The sequence below is a fragment of the Vespula pensylvanica genome, chromosome 6 (assembly GCF_014466175.1).
Source record: "Vespula pensylvanica isolate Volc-1 chromosome 6, ASM1446617v1, whole genome shotgun sequence".
In the NCBI taxonomy this organism is placed as follows: Eukaryota; Metazoa; Arthropoda; class Insecta; order Hymenoptera; family Vespidae; genus Vespula; species Vespula pensylvanica.
The window spans coordinates 5531254-5550557 of record NC_057690.1 but is presented as its reverse complement, the minus strand read 5'-3'; the positions used below and the strand labels follow the sequence as shown (position 1 = coordinate 5550557).

The 19304-nt window shown below is 36.8% G+C and overlaps 1 protein-coding gene across 9 annotated transcripts in view; it reads left to right on the top strand.

Annotated features, from left to right (window-relative positions):
- LOC122629874 overlaps nucleotides 1–19304 on the top strand; it is a 198146-nt gene that overhangs the window by 148515 nt on the left and 30327 nt on the right. For 4 of the 9 annotated variants that reach the window (XM_043813729.1, XM_043813730.1, XM_043813728.1 and 1 more), the window contains 5 exons: nucleotides 2374–2501; nucleotides 6185–7243; nucleotides 8141–8320; nucleotides 15764–15866; nucleotides 16134–16286. In XM_043813729.1, the coding sequence (XP_043669664.1) occupies nucleotides 2374–2501; nucleotides 6185–7243; nucleotides 8141–8320; nucleotides 15764–15866; nucleotides 16134–16286 (1623 nt within the window). The other 5 variants (XR_006327360.1, XM_043813732.1, XM_043813733.1 and 2 more) reach the window with 5 other exon arrangements.

The following is a 19304-nucleotide window of genomic DNA, read 5'->3' as shown; positions in this document are numbered from 1 at the left end:
TCTCTCTCTCTCTCTCTCTCTCTCTCTCTCTCTCTCTCTCTCTCTGTTCGTCTCCTTTACAGTTTTTTCGCGTGGCTCGTTTTCAAAACGAAAATACAGTTTTCCGAGCGCGCCAGTGCAATTAGTTAATCTCGACTATTTCTCCACTTCGTCCGACTTTTTCGCGGATATCCCACTTTCGCGTTGCTCGTTAGTCTCACAATCAGCGAATCTGTAATCGAGTAGAAAAGACGGTGGGGAATGCAAGTTCGAAGTTTCATTTTTCCATTTTTTATTTGTTCTCTTTTTCTTTTCTGATATCCTCGTTCTCGACTTTGTTTTTCATTTTGTTGTCTTAATCCGTTATTTATGCGATGACCTGTCGTATTTGTTTCTTTTGTTGTAGTTCATTTTACCGACAGTCAAATAGATCGATTGGGTGATTATGCATTACATGAGTTCGTATACTAAATTGAATAAAGAAATAAAAAAAGTAAAAAGAAACAAAGAGAAAAGTAAAAAGGTAAGAAGAAACTTAGAGTATGCACGCAACTCAGTATATAGCCTGAAGGTATTACTAAAGTTCATTCCTACCTGAAAAGAAAGTCACGCTCGTACGAGTGAAATTTAAATGTTACTGAAAGTTATATATCTCTCTGAGAAGATCTGAAGATTTAAAAAGAAATTTGCCATCGGTATTACTTTAATATAATCAAAAATTTTTAAATTAGATCAAGAATATATGTGGAACGTTAAAAATATATGTATCTCAGTATGTAGATAAATTGCAAATTAATGTTATCGGGCTTTTAACATTTATATATATTGACAAGGATATTGTGGTCTATAGTCTCCAACAACAGAAACGAGTTAAACGGTGGTCAGAGTTCGTCGTGCCGTAAATTCCCCTTCTATTGGCAGTAGTACAACGTTGCTTTAAAATGATCGCCTTGAAACTTGTGCGGGCAAGATTGGTGGAAGCTTACATACTGTTGCAAGTTCAGTTCACGGTTTACACACAACGAAGTCACATAGAGATCGTTCTGAGAACACCGGAAAGCGTTGTCCCAAATACCTGAGAATGACATTCGTGGAAAATCGTCTCTAAGGTTGAACGTTATCAGTAGCCAGTAGTCCTTATCAGTAGCCGATCGATATGGAAAACGTTTATTTAATTTATAAAATGAAAAAAAACGTTCTTCTTTGTTTTGCGAGTAGTAGAATTTTTACAAATCTTATTTATTGTACTACTAATTTTTTTTTTTGCTACGTTGTACGATATTGGATACACGAGAAATTTTAAACCTTGAAATTTCTTTACTTTCTTAGTCTTTCTCTCTCTCTCTTTTTATCTATCTATCTTTATCTCTATTTCTATCTCTATCTCCTTCCTCTACTTGGGAAATCAAAGCAGTACTTTCAAAATCGAATCTCATCGCAGTAAATTCAATGAGTTACAGTACAGTGGTCCTGAACTTCCTTTGATATCTCAACTCGATGTACGAGATAGTTTCTGCTGTTTTCATAAATAAATCTATCCTCAGATGCTATAAATGCGCATACTTGTCTAGAGAAGAGAGAAAAGAAAAAGAAAGAGAAAAAGGAAAGAAGAGGGATGGGTAGAAAGATTCATTGCTTCGATTTATTATAGAATTGCACGGAAAGAAAGATTCTCTTCGATGTTCGCGTACGTTATTCGTTCTTATTCCTTCTGATCGATAAGTTCTACAGATTAATTTTCGTTCTGTATCTTTTGAAATAGATAAGAAGCAAAATGAGAAGATGACACGTATAAAATCTCATTTAGATATATCCTGACGAATTTCCTTTCCGAGGTAAAATCCTTGGTGTATTTTTTATTTTTATTTTTTTCCGTCATTTCGCAATTCTTTTCTGTCCATTTTATTTTGCTTATTTCTCTCCTTTTATATTTCCATTCATCTGCATACATCTTTCTGACAGATCTCCTTGGTGATTCCTATTTCTTCCTTGGTGACGATGTTCGTTTTATCCTCTTTAATCTTTAATTTGACCAACGCGAAGCACATATGTACCATTAACCCAAATAATTTTGAAACACGAGGATCTTGACGTCGAATTTTCCGACTCACCTTTTCTCTTCTTCTTTCTCCTTTTGAACATCTTTTTTTTAATTTTCTTCTAAGAAAATGAAAAACGAAGAGAAGGGCGACATTATTTCGTGTCAATATTAGTACGTATCAAACGTTTGAGACTTATGATTCATTTTGAATTTGAGACAAAGAGAAATTTAAAATATTAAACTCGATGTAATGTACTTTATCTCTCTTTAACTCCCTTTCATTATAATGAAAATATTATAAACGCTTTGGAAGTATAACTCTGATAGCGAGTCTGTGAATTTTTTTGTTACAGAGACGCTTGTCATGATTCTTGGACGCAACTTCGATTGTCACCGGTGTTTGGTTGTATATGTCCGAACAATCACATAAAGAAACGATGCGACAGGATCTTCTCATTGGTCAATCATAATCCTTGCGTCGGTGAGTATAAGAGAAAGCGAGTGTGCCAGACTGTGAGAGTGACTGAGAATGGGGGAGAGTTGAGATGAGACGTAGCAGATTCGATCGGTAGGTCGAACAGTCCTCTGCATTTGTTCGTCATTGCTTGAACGTACGAGTATTTCCATTTGCATTCAATATATACATATATAAAAAATATTATTAATAGATGATATTATTAATGAATAGAATCGGATTTATTTTTAACTGTATTGCTACAAGATACTCTTACGTTGATGAATCTGTGTTCTTGCGTATATTATACTGATAAATAAAGGATCGTTAAAATTATTATTAAAATACTGCTCGTTAAATATTGCATTATAAACTACTGACATTAAAAATATATTATCGTTGTTCTACGCAATGATAACGATCTTTTATTTACGGTATTTACATCGTTTTCAATCCAGTTTATTTTCTTGTACGTTGAATCGAGTGAACATCGTTGCTCGATGAATGGACGAGTATAAAAATGATTATAATAGCACCTTGTGAAAGTCGACTGTTGGTGTTGTGAAGTAACTTGGATGACGAGTTTTTCTTTCGTCACGTTGTTTTACGAGATTACATCTTGTGTCTCTATGTATTTGTATCATGTAAAAAATTTCTACTTTTTTTTCTCTCTCTTTTTCCTTTTCTTTTCTTTAATTTGATCGATGTGTGCGTCGGATCGAAACGCCTTGTTGATCTTGGATTAAAAAGCAGAATGCATTTATAAAATTCGTTTAATCGAGAATAATAATATTTAGTCTATGATTTTTTGCTAATTGAAGACGCATAGGAAAAAGACAAAGAGAGAAAAAGTAGGAGCAAAGCAATTACTTTTAATGATACTGCTGTATTTAGAGCTCGTGAGACGTCGTTATAGCGTCCTTTGGATAAGCTCCTTTTTCCCTAATTAATCGAAAACTTACGCTATTAAAACGTAAATCGGGTTTTCATCGCGTAGACGATTGAATTCTAATTTCATTAAAAAATTCTTTACTCGGATATTTTTACATTTTCAATAATCTTTAAAACTGCTTTTCCATTTATTAAAAAAAAATTTAATTATAATTTTAAATGTTATTTAATAATTCCACGTGCATTAAAGTTTTAATATTCCATGTACATTTGTAAAAAAATAACACATTGGTTTGACATGTTTGCTTATCCAGGATCGACGACGTTTCATATATTTCTGCCTCGCAATAATTTTATTGGCATTGTCAAAACACGAGCGTACGGTTACGCGCGAAAAGCAAAGAGAGAAAAAGGAGAAAAGAAAACGTAAGTAAGTAAGTTGCAAATATCACACACAAGGGCATGTGTGACCTATGTGCAAATGTTTATTATCTGTGTGCGCGTCTGCGGAACGACTTCGCACTGTGCCGGTGGAAAGGCAGCGGCAAAGCAGCTTAAACGTCGCAATATAAGTGTTGCATATTTTAGCGAGATCACATTTACGAAGTTTTCAATGATTACGAAGTAACGAGATTATTGAAGAAAAAAAATAGGATCATTCATCTCTCCGTATACTTTTTTATTATTATTTTTATATGGAACTTGATTATTCGATGATCTCAAACCGCAAAAATAGCCTGTTGTTGTATAGGTATATATTGTGGTTATAGATAGTTAAATTACCTAATTTGAATTTAATGATTATTATCTTTCTTTTATTTCTTTTTTTCTTTCAATATCATTCTTAAAGTATCTCAAATTCTTAAGTAAACGAGGAAAGTAAAAGGTAAGTAAATTACGGGAGAGCTTTCAATTAAAAATTAATATTTCGAGCGTCGTTAAATAGAAAAAAAATAGGGAATTTGATATAATAGAACACAAGATTAACATTACTAATACGTATCGCGATACGATATATCGATGAGTATTTTATGATGCAGTAAGAATCGGTATTATTATTTCATTTTAATACGATCGGATAAATACGTGTAAAATTCTTAAAGCGTTGAAAAAACAAAAGGTACGTGATTAAATCATTTAAATCTGCGTTTCTCAATCTTTACACTTCTTTATACGATCTATACTATTTCTTTATAATGATACCGCGGCCCAAACGTTTATAATACACAATTTTTAAAAACCTTTTAGATTGGAATCATTATATATTATTTTAAAAAATCGACTTGCAAGAATATTCTATGAGTACTCTCTAGAAATCTCTTACAAGTTAATCACTTTCTTTGCTTTGGTATAAAATAGCGCCCTAATATTTGGAAAATGGCCCATAGATTGAAAAACGTTGATTTAAATGCAATGCCAAAAGAGAAACGCGAGCAGGTGTTTGAAAAAAAAAATGGAAATAAAAATAGCGCCGTGAATCTTTGTCGTTCAGTGACGTTCTAGAAAATCAACCAATAATAAAAGATCGAGGATATCCGATTCGATGCAAGGAACCAAACGGAACGTGGATCGATCCTGAAAACCCTGGTCTGCACGTGCACCAGCACTTCCTATATACATATGTACTTGCTTTCTGTCCGAAGCGTTTGAACTTCGAAATCGTTCGTACTGAATTCAATGATAATATAATGAAAATAAAGAAAGAACAAATGCCATTTTTACAACAAAATTTTCAATGCATTTCGACGAATGAGAATAAAATGGAAATTGGCTTTTACGCGTTCATATTTACATTTACAAATTGTTTCATTTATTCTCAAAGCCGCATTGATTTATAAGCTCGGGTCGGTTTTTAATCTTCTACAAATTAATTTCGAAGGTACATCCGTATTGAACTATACATATGAAATATACTTATTAAATTGTACATATATAATTATTAAATGTTTTATCGTAATATTTATTCACTTCAAATATTTTCGTAAAAAAATCATTATTTTTCGATAAAAATGAACTCTATATATTATTTTTATTATTTTATGTAACAGATGCAAATCCAAGTGATTGCCATAGATTTCCGGCGAGAATATGATTTCGAAAACGCAAACGAAGTTTCTGAGGCGGAGTACACGTAGAATGTGCACCGCATGATGTACCTTTGCATGAGAAAGAGTGATGAACGTAAAAAAAAAAGAAAAATTTCCTATGGATGCAGCAAAGCGTATCTCGTACGTATTTTGAGCCTGCATGTCCGTTCTCTTATTTCTCTCTGTAACGTGCCTGTTAAATAGATGAACGTCTATTTCAACTATCTACTCTCTATACTCGACTCGACCTTTCATATCTTATCCTTTAAGACTACTCATTTTCCTTTCTTATACATACTATGATCGATCGATATATCGAATATTAAAAGAAAAGCATATAAACTTTTAAAATGATTTCCTTTCGCCGTCCTATTAAATGTTCTACTTAACTTTTCGAACGAGAAAGAATAAAAAATAATTTGCAATAGAATTCGATCGATTTTCAAACGTGCTCTCTACAATCGATTTTTGCAATCGTAAACAACGTCATTCCTATTAACGTTAGAGGCCGAGAATCCTTGGAGCGGTAATCCCGAGAGCAATACGAATCAGGCAGTATCTATCACTACCACTATCACTACTACCACCACTGTCACGACCAACAGAAGCAACACACTACTCGCATACCTATATATAACACATCACGACGCAAACCCGTCCGTGCACGTTTACCGATGCGATCACGCACCCACTCACCCCGTTCTCGTCCGCGTCTCTGCTTTTGTGTTACAGAGTATCTGCCCTCCTCCGCCTCGGTAGACCTATCGGGTACGGACTCGGCCCTCTATCCATTCGACCCGCAGCAGGAGAGCTACCAGGAGATCTGGTTACCGCCGACCAGTATGTATCCCTATTTTCTGTTCCCCGGGACCGCGCGCACCTCGTACCACGACTACGAAATACCAGACCAGGAACAGGGACATCGCCGTCAGCACGGCCATCGTCATCAGCCCGGTCGCCATCAGGAGGCACCGGAAAAGCCAGCCAAGCCAAGTGTGTTCGTCGTCGACGCGAACGATCCACAGAGAAACGATTTAAACAAGGCTGATCCTCATAACGAGGATCGTTTCGTCGTGACCGACGACGAACACTCGGCTGGTCGGTTCCACCTTCCAGGTTCGAGGTTCGGCAACCAGAGGCAGGAGGGTGCCCGGGGGGATGGGATCTTTCAAGATTTCGATGGCTCTTCTTCATCCGACGTCCATTCCTATTCTTCTTACCCTTCTTCCTCCTCCTCTTCTTCTTCTTCTTCTTCTTCTTCATCTTCGTCTTCTTCTTCTTCTTCTTCTTCTTCTTCTTCTGACGCGTTTTCCAAGCATGATCGTGCCTCCAACACAGTGCACCTGCAGCCAAGGCACCCCCACCAAAGCGAGCATGACGCGCACCTGCACCATCACCATCATCACCAGCACCAACAGCACCACCACAACCACAACCAGCACCACTACTACCACCATCACCCTGCACCTGCACCGTCCCCGTCGTCTTCTTCGTCGTCTTCGTCTTCCTCGTCGTCATCGTCGTCTTCGTCAGCATCCTCGTCCTCGTCATCGTTGTCGTCGTCGAACGCGCAACCACCGCGACCGACGCCTACCGTCGACGAAACTAAACGAATCGAGACCCCGCAAGTCGCGCCACCAAAGAAATTCGCACCGAGGCCAACCTACGAGCATCGGGCGATCTTCGATCGCGTCGACGACGACCTCGATGACATCGAGTTCAGGATCGGCGCTCTGCCAGTCGATCGGCTCTTCGATCTGCGCGAGGCTTTCGAAGGCTTCGTCGATCAAGGTTCGTACACGCCCATCACACGCGACAGAGAGATCGCTGACGATCTTTGTTTTGCTGCTGCAACATCGAGGGATCATCGCCCTCTCTTCTTCTTCTTCCTCTTCTTCTTCTTCTTCTTCTTCTTCTTCTTCTACTACTACTACTACTACTACTTCTTATTCAATATTTATTTCACATTTCCTTTTTTTACTTTCTCTTCTTCTTCGTCGGAGTCGCCACTTGCTGTATTCGATCTCTAACGAAAAAGAAAAACAAGTTGATCGTAGAGACGCCGAGTAAAGATCATTTTAAATGACGTTATTTACGTTCTCTAGGTGAAATTTCATCCGCGGTTGAATTCAACGGTGATACCACGGCCGAAAGAAGAACGGCCCGCCTCTCCTGGCACTTCGACTATTCGCGGCACGAATTTATGTTATTGGTGCACGGCCAACTCGGAATTTATATATGGCACGCGTGAGACATTCGGACGAAAGTAAAGTTTAATCGTGCTTTAGTAGTCAAGTTAAAAGAACGAAAAAGTACGGAAAGGACGATTATCTTTCGTTACATGCTTACGTTATTGTACTTGAGCTTCCCTTTTTATTTTTTATATACCTATCCCACTTTATTTCAGACAGGATAATTTTATTCAATCGACCGATAAGCGAGGACGTGCACATATTATTATATGAATCTTGAATAATTCATCGCGATACGATCGCTACGAAGGGAGAAAAATTCCCTTTTGATTAAGCGAAACCTGCGAGAGAGAGAGAGAGAGAGAGAGAGAGAGAGAGAGAGAGAGTCAAGAAGGGATAATATTTTTTTTTCATCCAAAGAATAAAACGTTCCGAGATTTCGCGGTGAAACGAACAAGACGATCCACCGTGCTCCGATACACTTGTTCATTTACAGTGAAGGTCATCTCTCATCCGGACAACTCGACGAGCTTCGAGGTAATCGAATCTCAAGTGGAGAATCCATTGATTGATGCCGATCATCAAGATCTTCTAGCGATGAAGCAGATACCTGTGCCTGGCGATCATCACCGACGATCTCATCGGAAGAAGAATCAAACTGTGGAGGAGTTCGATCGTAAGTACTTTTTTGTTTCTCTTTGTTAAATCGATTAAAGAATGTATTAGATCCGTCTTTTTTTAATTGACTTAATTTTTCAATTGGATTAAGACTTATTGTCGACGATATTATCGAGAACTTTCTAATAAATATATCGATTATGTTTTTACTCGGTAATCCTCGAAAAAAGAATCGATAATACTTATTGTATAATATCGCACGATACTATCTAGTCGTGCCGAGTAAGATTTATCGTAGTAAAAGTTTAATTTAATTTAGAGTCCGTGAGCCATCTCATTTCCTGGGCCTTCGCTTCCAGCCCCCACGCACCAAGGTATATCTCTGCAGGTCCGCATATTATTTCTCGAGTTGCCGGATTTCGAACTTTAATCCGCCATCGCAACGAGAGCCGGCCAAGTTTTCGTCTAAGATTTCGATAGGCGCTTGGATCGAGACAGTGCGAATCTATGCGAAAGTCGTTATCAAAGAGATACGCTGTGAAATAGCTATACATATATATGGGTATAGATATCTACATACATCCGGCTGTTGTAGTTTTTAGACTTTACAGAAACTAATTTGCTTAAAGTACCGTCAGTTTTTGACGGTGACGATCGTCTCGCGGGCAGATACTTCCTTTCTCAACTATAATGGTGCTCTTAAACTCAAAACTTTCCGCTTGAGAAAGCGTTCTCGTCCGTGACATTTACTTTAAGAACGAGAGTTTAAAGTGGTCTGCTCACGTTTTTTAACTTCGGAATCTATTACCAGGTGAAACAAGAGATAGGAGAGAGTAAATCACTGGATTAAAGGATAACCAGGGATAATTACTTCGGGCTCGATCCGGATGCAATCAATTTTTGATGCGTTATAGTTTGCATCCTTGCTCGCCAACCTACTCTGCTTTCTTCTTCTCTTTCTCCCTATATTCTTTATCTATCTCTTTCCTCTCTCTCTCTCTCTCTCTCTCTCTCCTTCTCTCTTTCATCCTTTTTCTTTCCTTTCTTTACCAAATACTGTCCTCCGCATAGACTAAATTCTTTATTCTCCTCGTTCGCTTCACCGTTATAATTAATTTTTCATCCGAGATAGATAGGTGTATGTGTCTAGATAAATAGCTAGGTATATAAGTAAAGATATATCCATTTTTAGCAAAAACCTTTGCTAATACGTCTATATCATTTATCTCTTACTTTGCGATATAATAACTAAAATAATTTTAATCTCTACAGGTAAATAAAAATATTCGTTCTACTTTCGCTCCCTCCTTTTTTCTTGTATATAATTTATATATCTACAAACGAGTCACACACATACAATCAGAACATGAGCACGCATATGGAATATATTCGAATGCGAAAGAGCGAAATTCTCGGCACACACGGATTCCGCATTCATATATCCAATTTCGAGAGAAACAGCCGGCTGAAGTTCCAAGGTCGTTTCATAGAACGATGAATCTAAATCGTTACTTCGATACGCGTTCCTGTTTTACGTGCGAAACGAAAAATATTTTCTTGGAAAATAATACGTAGTCTTATCAACAAAAAAATATTTTTAATTCCACTTAAAGTTGAACTCATTCACGCGTTTCTAAAATTTGTAGAAAGAAAAAAGTCTTCTTTATTTCTTCGACATAATTCTACAATTTCCTATATAATACTATAAAGAAAAAATTCTGATCTAAACTACTCTATTTTATTGATCAAGGAAAATGTCAAAAAATAAGGGGCTAAATTTTATGTTAACTCGAAGATTTCTTTTCCTGTTGCTTGATAATTTTCGATGATGTATAAATATCAAAAAAAAAACTGGTACCAATAATTCTACATATTCATTTTGGAATACTATTCTCTCACATTTTTATAACATCAAGTTTTTCGTAAGCAACGAACCGTGAAACACACGAGCAACTATACTTTTGCTGGATAAATTGACGCGTGAGAATAAAATTGTGACTCCGTTGAATTCTTCTCTCTCTCTCTCTCTCTCTCTCTCTCTCTCTCTCTCTCTCTCTCTCTCTCTCTCTCTCTCTCTGTCTCGTTCTTTTTCTCTCTTTCGTATCAACCTTTTTTATTTTTTATTCATAACGTTCTCACGAAAACGAGCACGGCATAAAATCGTTGCTACTATCGAGGAAACTAAACAAACTGGTCACCGTAATTATAATTCAAGCACACGTGCCTAACTCGCGATATTCGAAGATCATACGTATGCACGCGTCACTTATATGCATATATATATATGATGTATATCATACATTTCGTGCATTCATTCCTAGCAATGTACTTTAGATTCGCACCACATCAAAAGTACGGTGTCCTATCGATTTCAAATACATACGCATAGAAACGTAAACTTATATATATAGATACGTTTGTATACATACATACATATATGTATATACATTTATCTACATATGTAAAGTAAAACCTAACCGCAAACTCGAACAGCAGCGGTTCCAACGCATTACTCTCTCTCTCTCTCTCTCTCTCTCTCCCTCTCTCTCTCTCTCTCTCTCTCTCTCTCTCTCTCTCTCTCTCTCTCTCTCTCTCTCTCTCTCTCTCTCTCTCTCTCTCTCTCTCTCTCTCTCTCTCTCTCTCTCTCTCTCTCTCTCTCTCTCTCTCTCTCTCCATATATACATACGCTTCATATGTTGTTTACTTTTTTCTCAATTAGTTTAGCAGACCGATCGATCGACCACGAGGTCGGTTTCGAGTATATTAGTAAGTTAAGAGTAACCACAAATACCGACCTTTTTTGTTCATCATGTATATGCCGTCCTTGAGAGTTTATATTTTTTTTTTTTTTAAGAAAGAGAGAAAACAGACGGAGATCGGTCGATTTTGTTGTAATTTCTGGAATTCATTGATCGCAGATCATAGAAATATTCGGTGTATCATACAATATTTATTTCCATATCTTTGATTATCTTATTCGAAGAAATAGAAATTAATTTCGATGTTAAGAAAAGAGAAGAAAACAAGAGAGAAAGAGAGAGAGAGAGGAATGTTTAATGTTATATTACCCTTAGTCTTAAAAAGAAACAAAACAAACGAATGTTCTTTTGTCATTAAAGAATATCTAAAGAATAACAAAAAAAAATCCTGTATATACATACATGTCGAAGGAGATGGAGGATGAGTCAGTGTACATTAACATTTGATGTATGAATCAATATTTATTTACATATCTTTCCTCATCTTATTCTAAGAAGTAAACACTACGTTCAATGTTAAGAAAAGAGAAGAAAGCGAGAGAGAAAGAAAAACAGAGAGAGGCAGAGAGATAGAGGGATGTATAGTTTTGTATTACTCTTAGACTTAACAAAAACAAAACAAACGAGTGTTCTATTGTCATTGAAGGATATCTAAGGAATAATAGAAAAAGTTCTGTATATACGTACAAGTCGAAACAGGTCCAGGATGAATCAGTTTAGAACGGACGATCGAAGACGAAAGACGGAATTCAGGAGGACATTTAAAGGCGAATATTTTGGTAAGAAAGAAAAGACACTTTTCATTTCACAATTTAATTTAGTATTTAAGATAATTTTAATATTGCGTTATATTCTATTTTATCCTAATATTAATCGAAACGAAAGAAAAGAATCTACAGTACAATGAAATAAAAGTTTCTGGATTTTTACTTAGAGACATATATAGAAACGTAGAAACAAAGAAACGAAACGAAAAATGGAGATAGACGGTATCCTGCGTCGTTTAATTTAAACCGAAAGCTTTATTTTCTTTTAATGCTAACAGTAATTAATTGCTCTCATTCAAACTATTCGAATTAATTTTACTTTTCTATTCAAAACTCCAGTTGGGAATATCGACTTGAACTATTTTTGATCTCCTATTCGTACGCATTTCCTGACGCTTTAGAAAGTTACCCGTCCATTTATCGACGCTTTTCCACCATTCAAATTATTTTCGTAAGCCCATATATATATATGTGTGTGTGTGTATGTATGAGGGCGCTTTCACATGGATGTGCACGCGAGTATTCGGAAAACTATGCGTATGCGACTACTCAAAATGATGATTTCGTTCGAAAATTCCTATGAATTTTGACGTATAATAGCTTCTGCTCCTATCGTACACCTGCGTCACACGAAAAGCTTCCGTTTGATAGCTGTTATTATATAGGACGAGTCATAAAAAAAAATTAATTCAATTTCATAAGAAATTCTATGAACAAATTTAACGTCAGTTATTAACGAATTTTATTTACTTAAATTTATTATTTAAAAAAAAATTAATTGAAATTATATATGAAAAGAAAATTATAATATTTTTACTGCTAAATACCGATATACGTATTAATCCGTAGTATGTATTTAATCTTTTCCTAATTACTTAGATCCATCTTTCTCCTTTTATCTTTTCTGTTTCTTTTTATATAAAAAAAAAACCTATTTTATTTGGCTATAACAGATAACTGGCTCACTTCGTATAGGAGTTCGACGTATATTTCGGACAGTAAAATCGATCTCTCTCTTTCTCTCTGTCTCTCTTTTTCCCTCTCTTCCTCTCGTTTGCCCTTTCTACTTCCTTCTCTCTTTCCCGAAGTCCCTCGGACACGAGTTCCAATTACCGCCAATCGGAATTGCCTCTGTTTCTACCGCGCAACACGAAGAATCTTACGTAGCACGTCTGAAAGCGAACTTACAGGATTGATATTCCTTGGTTACCTGGTCGAGATAGTCCTGATCTACGGCACGTCCTTCGGGATTCAAGACGATATAGTTCGTTAGAGAATTGCCTTTCCTCTATCGATTCACCTACAGTTATCGTGTTCGACGATGCACCTAACGATCAGTCCACGTTCTATTCTTTTCATCATTTTCTCATCGACATTTTCTCTTGTAAGTTTAACATTATCACAAGATATGTACAAAAGAATACGATTGTAAGAACTTTAAATTCTAAATTGAAATAAGAAAAAGAAAGAGAGAGAGAGAAAGAAAGAGAAACAACAGAATCGATAGTCGTATCAATTCATTGACTCAATCCCTCCTTGTCGAAACCTTTCTCTCTTCTCCAAACTAACTTTGCTCCATTGATATTCCTGTAGTTTTCCACCAAGTGGTTAGTCCTTCCCACTCTACCTCTACCCCCACCCTTTCTCCCTTTCTGTCTCTCTCTTTATCTTTCTCTCATTCTACTCCTCTCTATTACTCTTTCCGTTACTACTACGAGGGATCGGCCAAAAGTAGTACAGTCGTTTAAAGGGTCGTACCCAAACCAATGTAGCCAATGGATGCTTCCGATCATCCCCTCTAAATAGACTCGTCCTGACTCGGATCGAGAAACTTATGGTTCTTCCACAGAGGACCATCGTCTTCTCGTCGTCAGAGGAGAAGGGTCGAAGAGCTTCTCTTCCTCAGCCAACATAAAACGAATCCCTTCTCAAATCACTTCTAGAAGAGACAGAATAGACAAGAGAAAGAAAGAGACAGAATGAGATCTCGATCCTACGAAGAATCTCGATCCACCTTCTCCTTAGTCCTTAAAGTCTACCATCCCTCGACGATTAATTTTACCGCGGTAGCAGCTTCTAGGAATGCCCTTTTGACGATTCTACTTTGAATTTCATCGTTGAGTGCTTCTCGAAATGCAGGATGACACGAAGGGAAAAATAAATCTCTACTCTACTCTCACCTAACTTTGTTTCTAGACGTAAGTAAGTAAACTTCTGTTTCTTTTTCTTTTACTTTTATGTTTTCTTCTTCTTTTTCTTTTTCTTTTTCTATTGCGAAAGACAATACTCGATCTCATAAAAGTCGAATATAAAATATTGAGCTTATTCCGAGATGAATCAGCCTGCGATCATCGTTACGACCCTCTTTGATTCGTTTTTGGGAATGGGAAGAGGATTACATTTTTGTAGGCGTTTAAGGGAAGACGAATGAATGGGCAGACACAGGCAGCTTGGAGCTAGCAAACGTTAGCTCTCTCGACGATTAAGGCGGTTGAAAGAGTGCGAGAGGCCCGGAAGGATGATGGCTGCTCGTTTGTCTTAATAAACTGCGTCGAATCCACGCTCGCCATGGTGCTTGACTTATGGCCAGTCATCTGGTAGGGCGGCTCTACTCATGAGAAATCTTTGCTCGCTCTCTCTCTCTCTCTCTCTCTCCTCTCTCTCTCTCTCTCTCTCTCTCTCTCTCTCTCTCTCCTTCTATCTCTCTTTCTTAGCATCGTTAGTCCTTAGAATATTCAGAAAGGTTCGACTAGTCATTAACCCCTCTTCGATTCATCGATCGAACGAAAAGGTTCTTCGTTAATGATATATAGCATTTGTCATTGTGACAAAGCCAAGAGCTCTTACGACGATCTTTTATTGAGTTTGACCTTTACCATCGAATATTTAACAAACAATGTATCTTTTAACAAGCATATCAATCTTTTTTCCAAAATTTCGTTACCCTTCATATGTAAATATCAAGATTGTATTAATGTTATCTTGTAATTAAAAAAAAAAGAAAAGAAAGTACAGATATATTTGTAAAATTTGAAATAGAATTGAATAGTTCTGAAACAAGAAAGAGAGAAATCGATCGAAAGGATAAAAATCGTACGATATTGCTCGAAGCTCAAGAAGGCTTCGGGTTAAACCATTTTTCTCTGGACTTGCTTATGGCTCGCTACTTAGGCAACAAGCGAGGTCACCACGTCACGCCGGTGCTCGTTGACGATTTATCATTTATTTGTATACGCGAGTTGGGAAACTAGGTCTCTCGCCTCGCTTATGTAAACGGTAAGAGCGCACGTACGGGTATAGTTCATCCTGGAATGTTTAACTTAGCCGATAGCAATCTTCGTTGGGGATAGTGAGCGAGAAAAAATGTAGTAACAGATGAATATAGAGAAAAACTTGTGAGTGGCTAGAATGAAACGGGGAGTGACAGGATGAAACAACCCGAGCACGATAGAGCTTTCTGTCTTATGGAATTATGTTCCGTACAAGAGACATCATTCAACTAATTTTTTTTCCTCTTGAGAGCACAAAGACGTTGCAAACTACCTGACATCATATTAAGACTTTGTTCCAAATTTCGAAATTAATTATACCTAAAAAGATTTTCGATCGATGCATGGTAATTTTATGAACTCTATTTTGATTAGAAATAAGATTTGAAGGATGAAGACAGAGATCTCCGGTAAATTAATGAATCGTAAGAAAAAGGATCGAAAGGTATAATGCTTTTCCAGGGGGAGTAAAAACTAAATGATTTATTCATTCTTTAATCATGAAAGAAGTTAAGATCTTCGTGACGGATTAATTCGCCTTTCCCAACTAACAGATTAATTAATATCAAATCATTCATTACCCAGATTAAATAAATCTATATGTATGAATAATGATTTTTCGTAATTAATGATCGTATTATTTAGAGTCATTGACCGAGTGAAATGAAATAAAAAATATCATGAAATTTTATCTCTTTATTTATAGAAGCTGCAGCTCTGCCATCTGCCAAATCGGAAATTGACAAGATTCAGCAACCACCTAAGTTGATACTTTCCAGTACATGTCATCATGCATACACATCGTGCAAGTAAGCTTTAATCTCATTTCACACTTACGCTGTAATCACACGATAAGCGTTAAATCTCGAATGGTCCATTATTAAAAGCAAAACTGAAGCCGTAGCTTATTAATAATATTGTACATTGATGTACGCCAGAGAGAGACTTGAAGAAACAGGGACTAAAAGCAACAACGTAGCGTAGTAGAATAGAATCATCATTTTATCATGAGTCTAGACGAGATTTATCGCGCTTAGTTGCATTCAAAGGCGTTAACTACAGTATCGTTTATTCAGGAACGACCCGGAGTGCAAGGCATTATTACAGCCGGTCCTGAATTACTGTGGTTTGACGAGCTGTGCGAGAAACGAATGTATGGCAGCTTTACAACACTTCTATAAAACGGCTAATCACAAGCACTCCATCGAAATAGCTTTCTGTTTGTGCCGGTGAGTATAAATTGATTTATGCGATTCCGTGAATAAATATTAATTTCTATAAGTCTTTAGTACATAGTTTCGGAAATAAGTATCTTCTATATTTCATAATTCTTCAAAAAAAATGAAGAATGAACTGAAGCGAACTAAAGAATGAGCATGATTATTGTATGGTGCAATTACTGTTTTTCCTATTTTATTTATTATTATTGATATCGATCATTTCTATGTTTGAACATATACATATTTAAACATAATAGGAAGAACAAACAATACTAGTCGAGGCACGATCGAGCGATGATATATCTCCGAGACGAACGCAACATGTTGATAGAACGTCAACGACAGCCGCGACAACGTACGTACAATAATGTACGTGTGAAACCCACTATGAATTAAACGCAACGTGCGACTACTCGGTGCAAAAATTTCCATAATGTTCTATGTGTATTCCTATACGAGTACGATCGAACGAGTATAGCGTTACAACGAACCGATTCATAGGACAAAACGCAAACTAGTTCGATTTCAGGAATCGTGCACCGTGCTCAATCAGGAGCCAATCAAAAGCATCCGGCTTACGAATCTCCATCGCGTCGATATCATCGTACGTTGTTACACACGTCAATCAATCCGCAGAGAGATAGATATAACAGAATCAACGATAGCGTAGATTACGTCACGAATGAAAAGTATAAACGAATTGATGGTCATCGCTATCTTCGACCATTTTGAAAATAGCTTTCGCTTCGATTTACACGACGTATGATATCTATATTAAAGTGTCATCAAAGTTACGATATCATTTTGAGTAACGAGCTTTTACGAACTTGTATGAACGTTGTATTTTATTCATGAAGACATTCAAGACGAAGTAAATTGCCAGGTATAAATCTGTTCTAAGTACTTAAGAAGTGATATACTATAGCGAAGCGTTAATATTCTTCATTCGTAAGCTCGCGTTCTTAGCATAAGGTTTGTTTTGCAAATCATGCAACAGGTTGCTTTCTAAACTTCTATAAACGTCACGTATCATAACGGAGAATTCCAGATGAAAGAGATCGCGAAAGGAATCCTCAACATCTTCCTTCTAGGAATAGATCGCGACCTGCGAACGATTATTATTTTATAGACATAGGAGTGTATCTTTAAAAGAGAACGAATTTTTATCATCATGTCGGTCATCGATCGTCGCACGAACGATATTAAGTCATTTCTTCTAAAAATGCACGTGTGAAAAAGAAAAAGAGAGAGAAAGAGAACTAAAAATAAGGAATTTATCCTTTTGGCAAATGTACCGTGAAGGATTACTGGGCGATTCGACAAACCGATGCATAACATTTTTATTTAATCATCCTTTCAATTAACGCGATCGCGTTGTACAGGAAGGCCGTATTTTCACGGTTGACGGAACGCTCAATCACTATCCAATCAAATTGCACAGCTTTCGAGCAACGTACTGCATGGTTCAACCCGAACCCGACAACGACGTTGGTGTTCGTTCGTGTCGGTTGATGATCACTGCATGCTACAACGCGATCTATTAAACCTGTGGAATACCGTGGGATGCAGCTAACGTAAAGCCGTGATTATCAATTTTCATTAAAGCTGTTTTACGCATTCGCGGCTTACCCATGATAGAAATTTCATTAAATTTTCTTGCTTCGATCGAATAACAAACGAGAGAGAGAGAGACAGAGAGAGAAAGAAAGAAGTTTCGTTTCTATAATAGTTAAATAGATACGTATATAAATTTAAATCCACGTGGGTATCTAGAATGATGACAGGACGAAATCTTTCATATTAATTTGCTTGCCTAATGCGTCCCATCTCCAAAATTTAACGACGTTGCTGGCTAGCGCCAGCTATTATGGAATGCACATTATGAGACATTGGACACATTAGGGCTGTAAATGACGATTACAACACGCCTCTCTGACTATCTCATTACGAGAGATAATGTACCCTTAATTCATTTGCGTGTACTCGGTTTACCAGCTTGATACTTAACCCTTTTGAGTATAAAAGAATTTATGTCGTTTCTCAGTCTATTTGCATTCGTCGACTTTATTATCCGTACATGCTGTTTATTTTGATATCATGAGGGTATAAAAGTTTATGCTTTAATTAAATTGTCTGTTTTAAGTCACCGACTTATCCGACCCAAGCTCCAACTGAATTTACGCGACGCGTAAAAAAAAGAAAAGGGGATGAAAGTGAGAGAGGGAGAGAGAAAGAGAAAGAGAGAGAAAGGGAAAGAGAAAGCGGGATTGAGTGAATGACGAGAATGAGTGAGAAAGAGGGAAGCTGTATTTGATGTTCGATACCGAATTCATAAAAGCAGCACAAAAGCGGCCAATTAAAGGTCAATCGAGCTGTCTCCATCGAAATGGTGATATACCTTCCACAATAACTATGTAAACCGATATTAAAGCGTGAACACGTCAGAACTGAGTAATAAAGTTTTTACGGGAAATCGAACGTATGCATGTATATATATACGCATGTATTGTACATAAATATATACACAGACAATATTAATCAAAGTTGTTGTTTCAACAGTAAATATTAACACTGCACAATATCAAAAGAGATTATATTAAAAATATTCACGTTCGAATTAATTATTAACCTAGAAGTATCTACATTGAATAATTTACATATATGCAAGTAATGTAAAAAAGTTATAAGTTATATAAAAAATGATTTTCATTTATAGCTTGAATTTACAATTTTACGGAATGATTTTCGCGCCTTTCATTCGGTACGATTAGTCAGGCCTAGTAGAGTAAGAGTAGAAACGAAGAATTCGGAAAAGTTCCGCATCCGTTAGTAGATCCCACGAGAATGCGGAGAAAGGTGGCTAGATAGAAGCTTATCCTTTCTAACGAGGCTCCTATAACTTTTAAGTGGCTTTCGCCAGCGAAACAATGCGAAAACTTTCCTTCCTTGTCGTTTTCCACGTTTCGTTCTATCTTTTCTACTCTCTCTCTCTCTCTCTCTCTCTCTCTCTCTCTCTCTCTCTCTCTC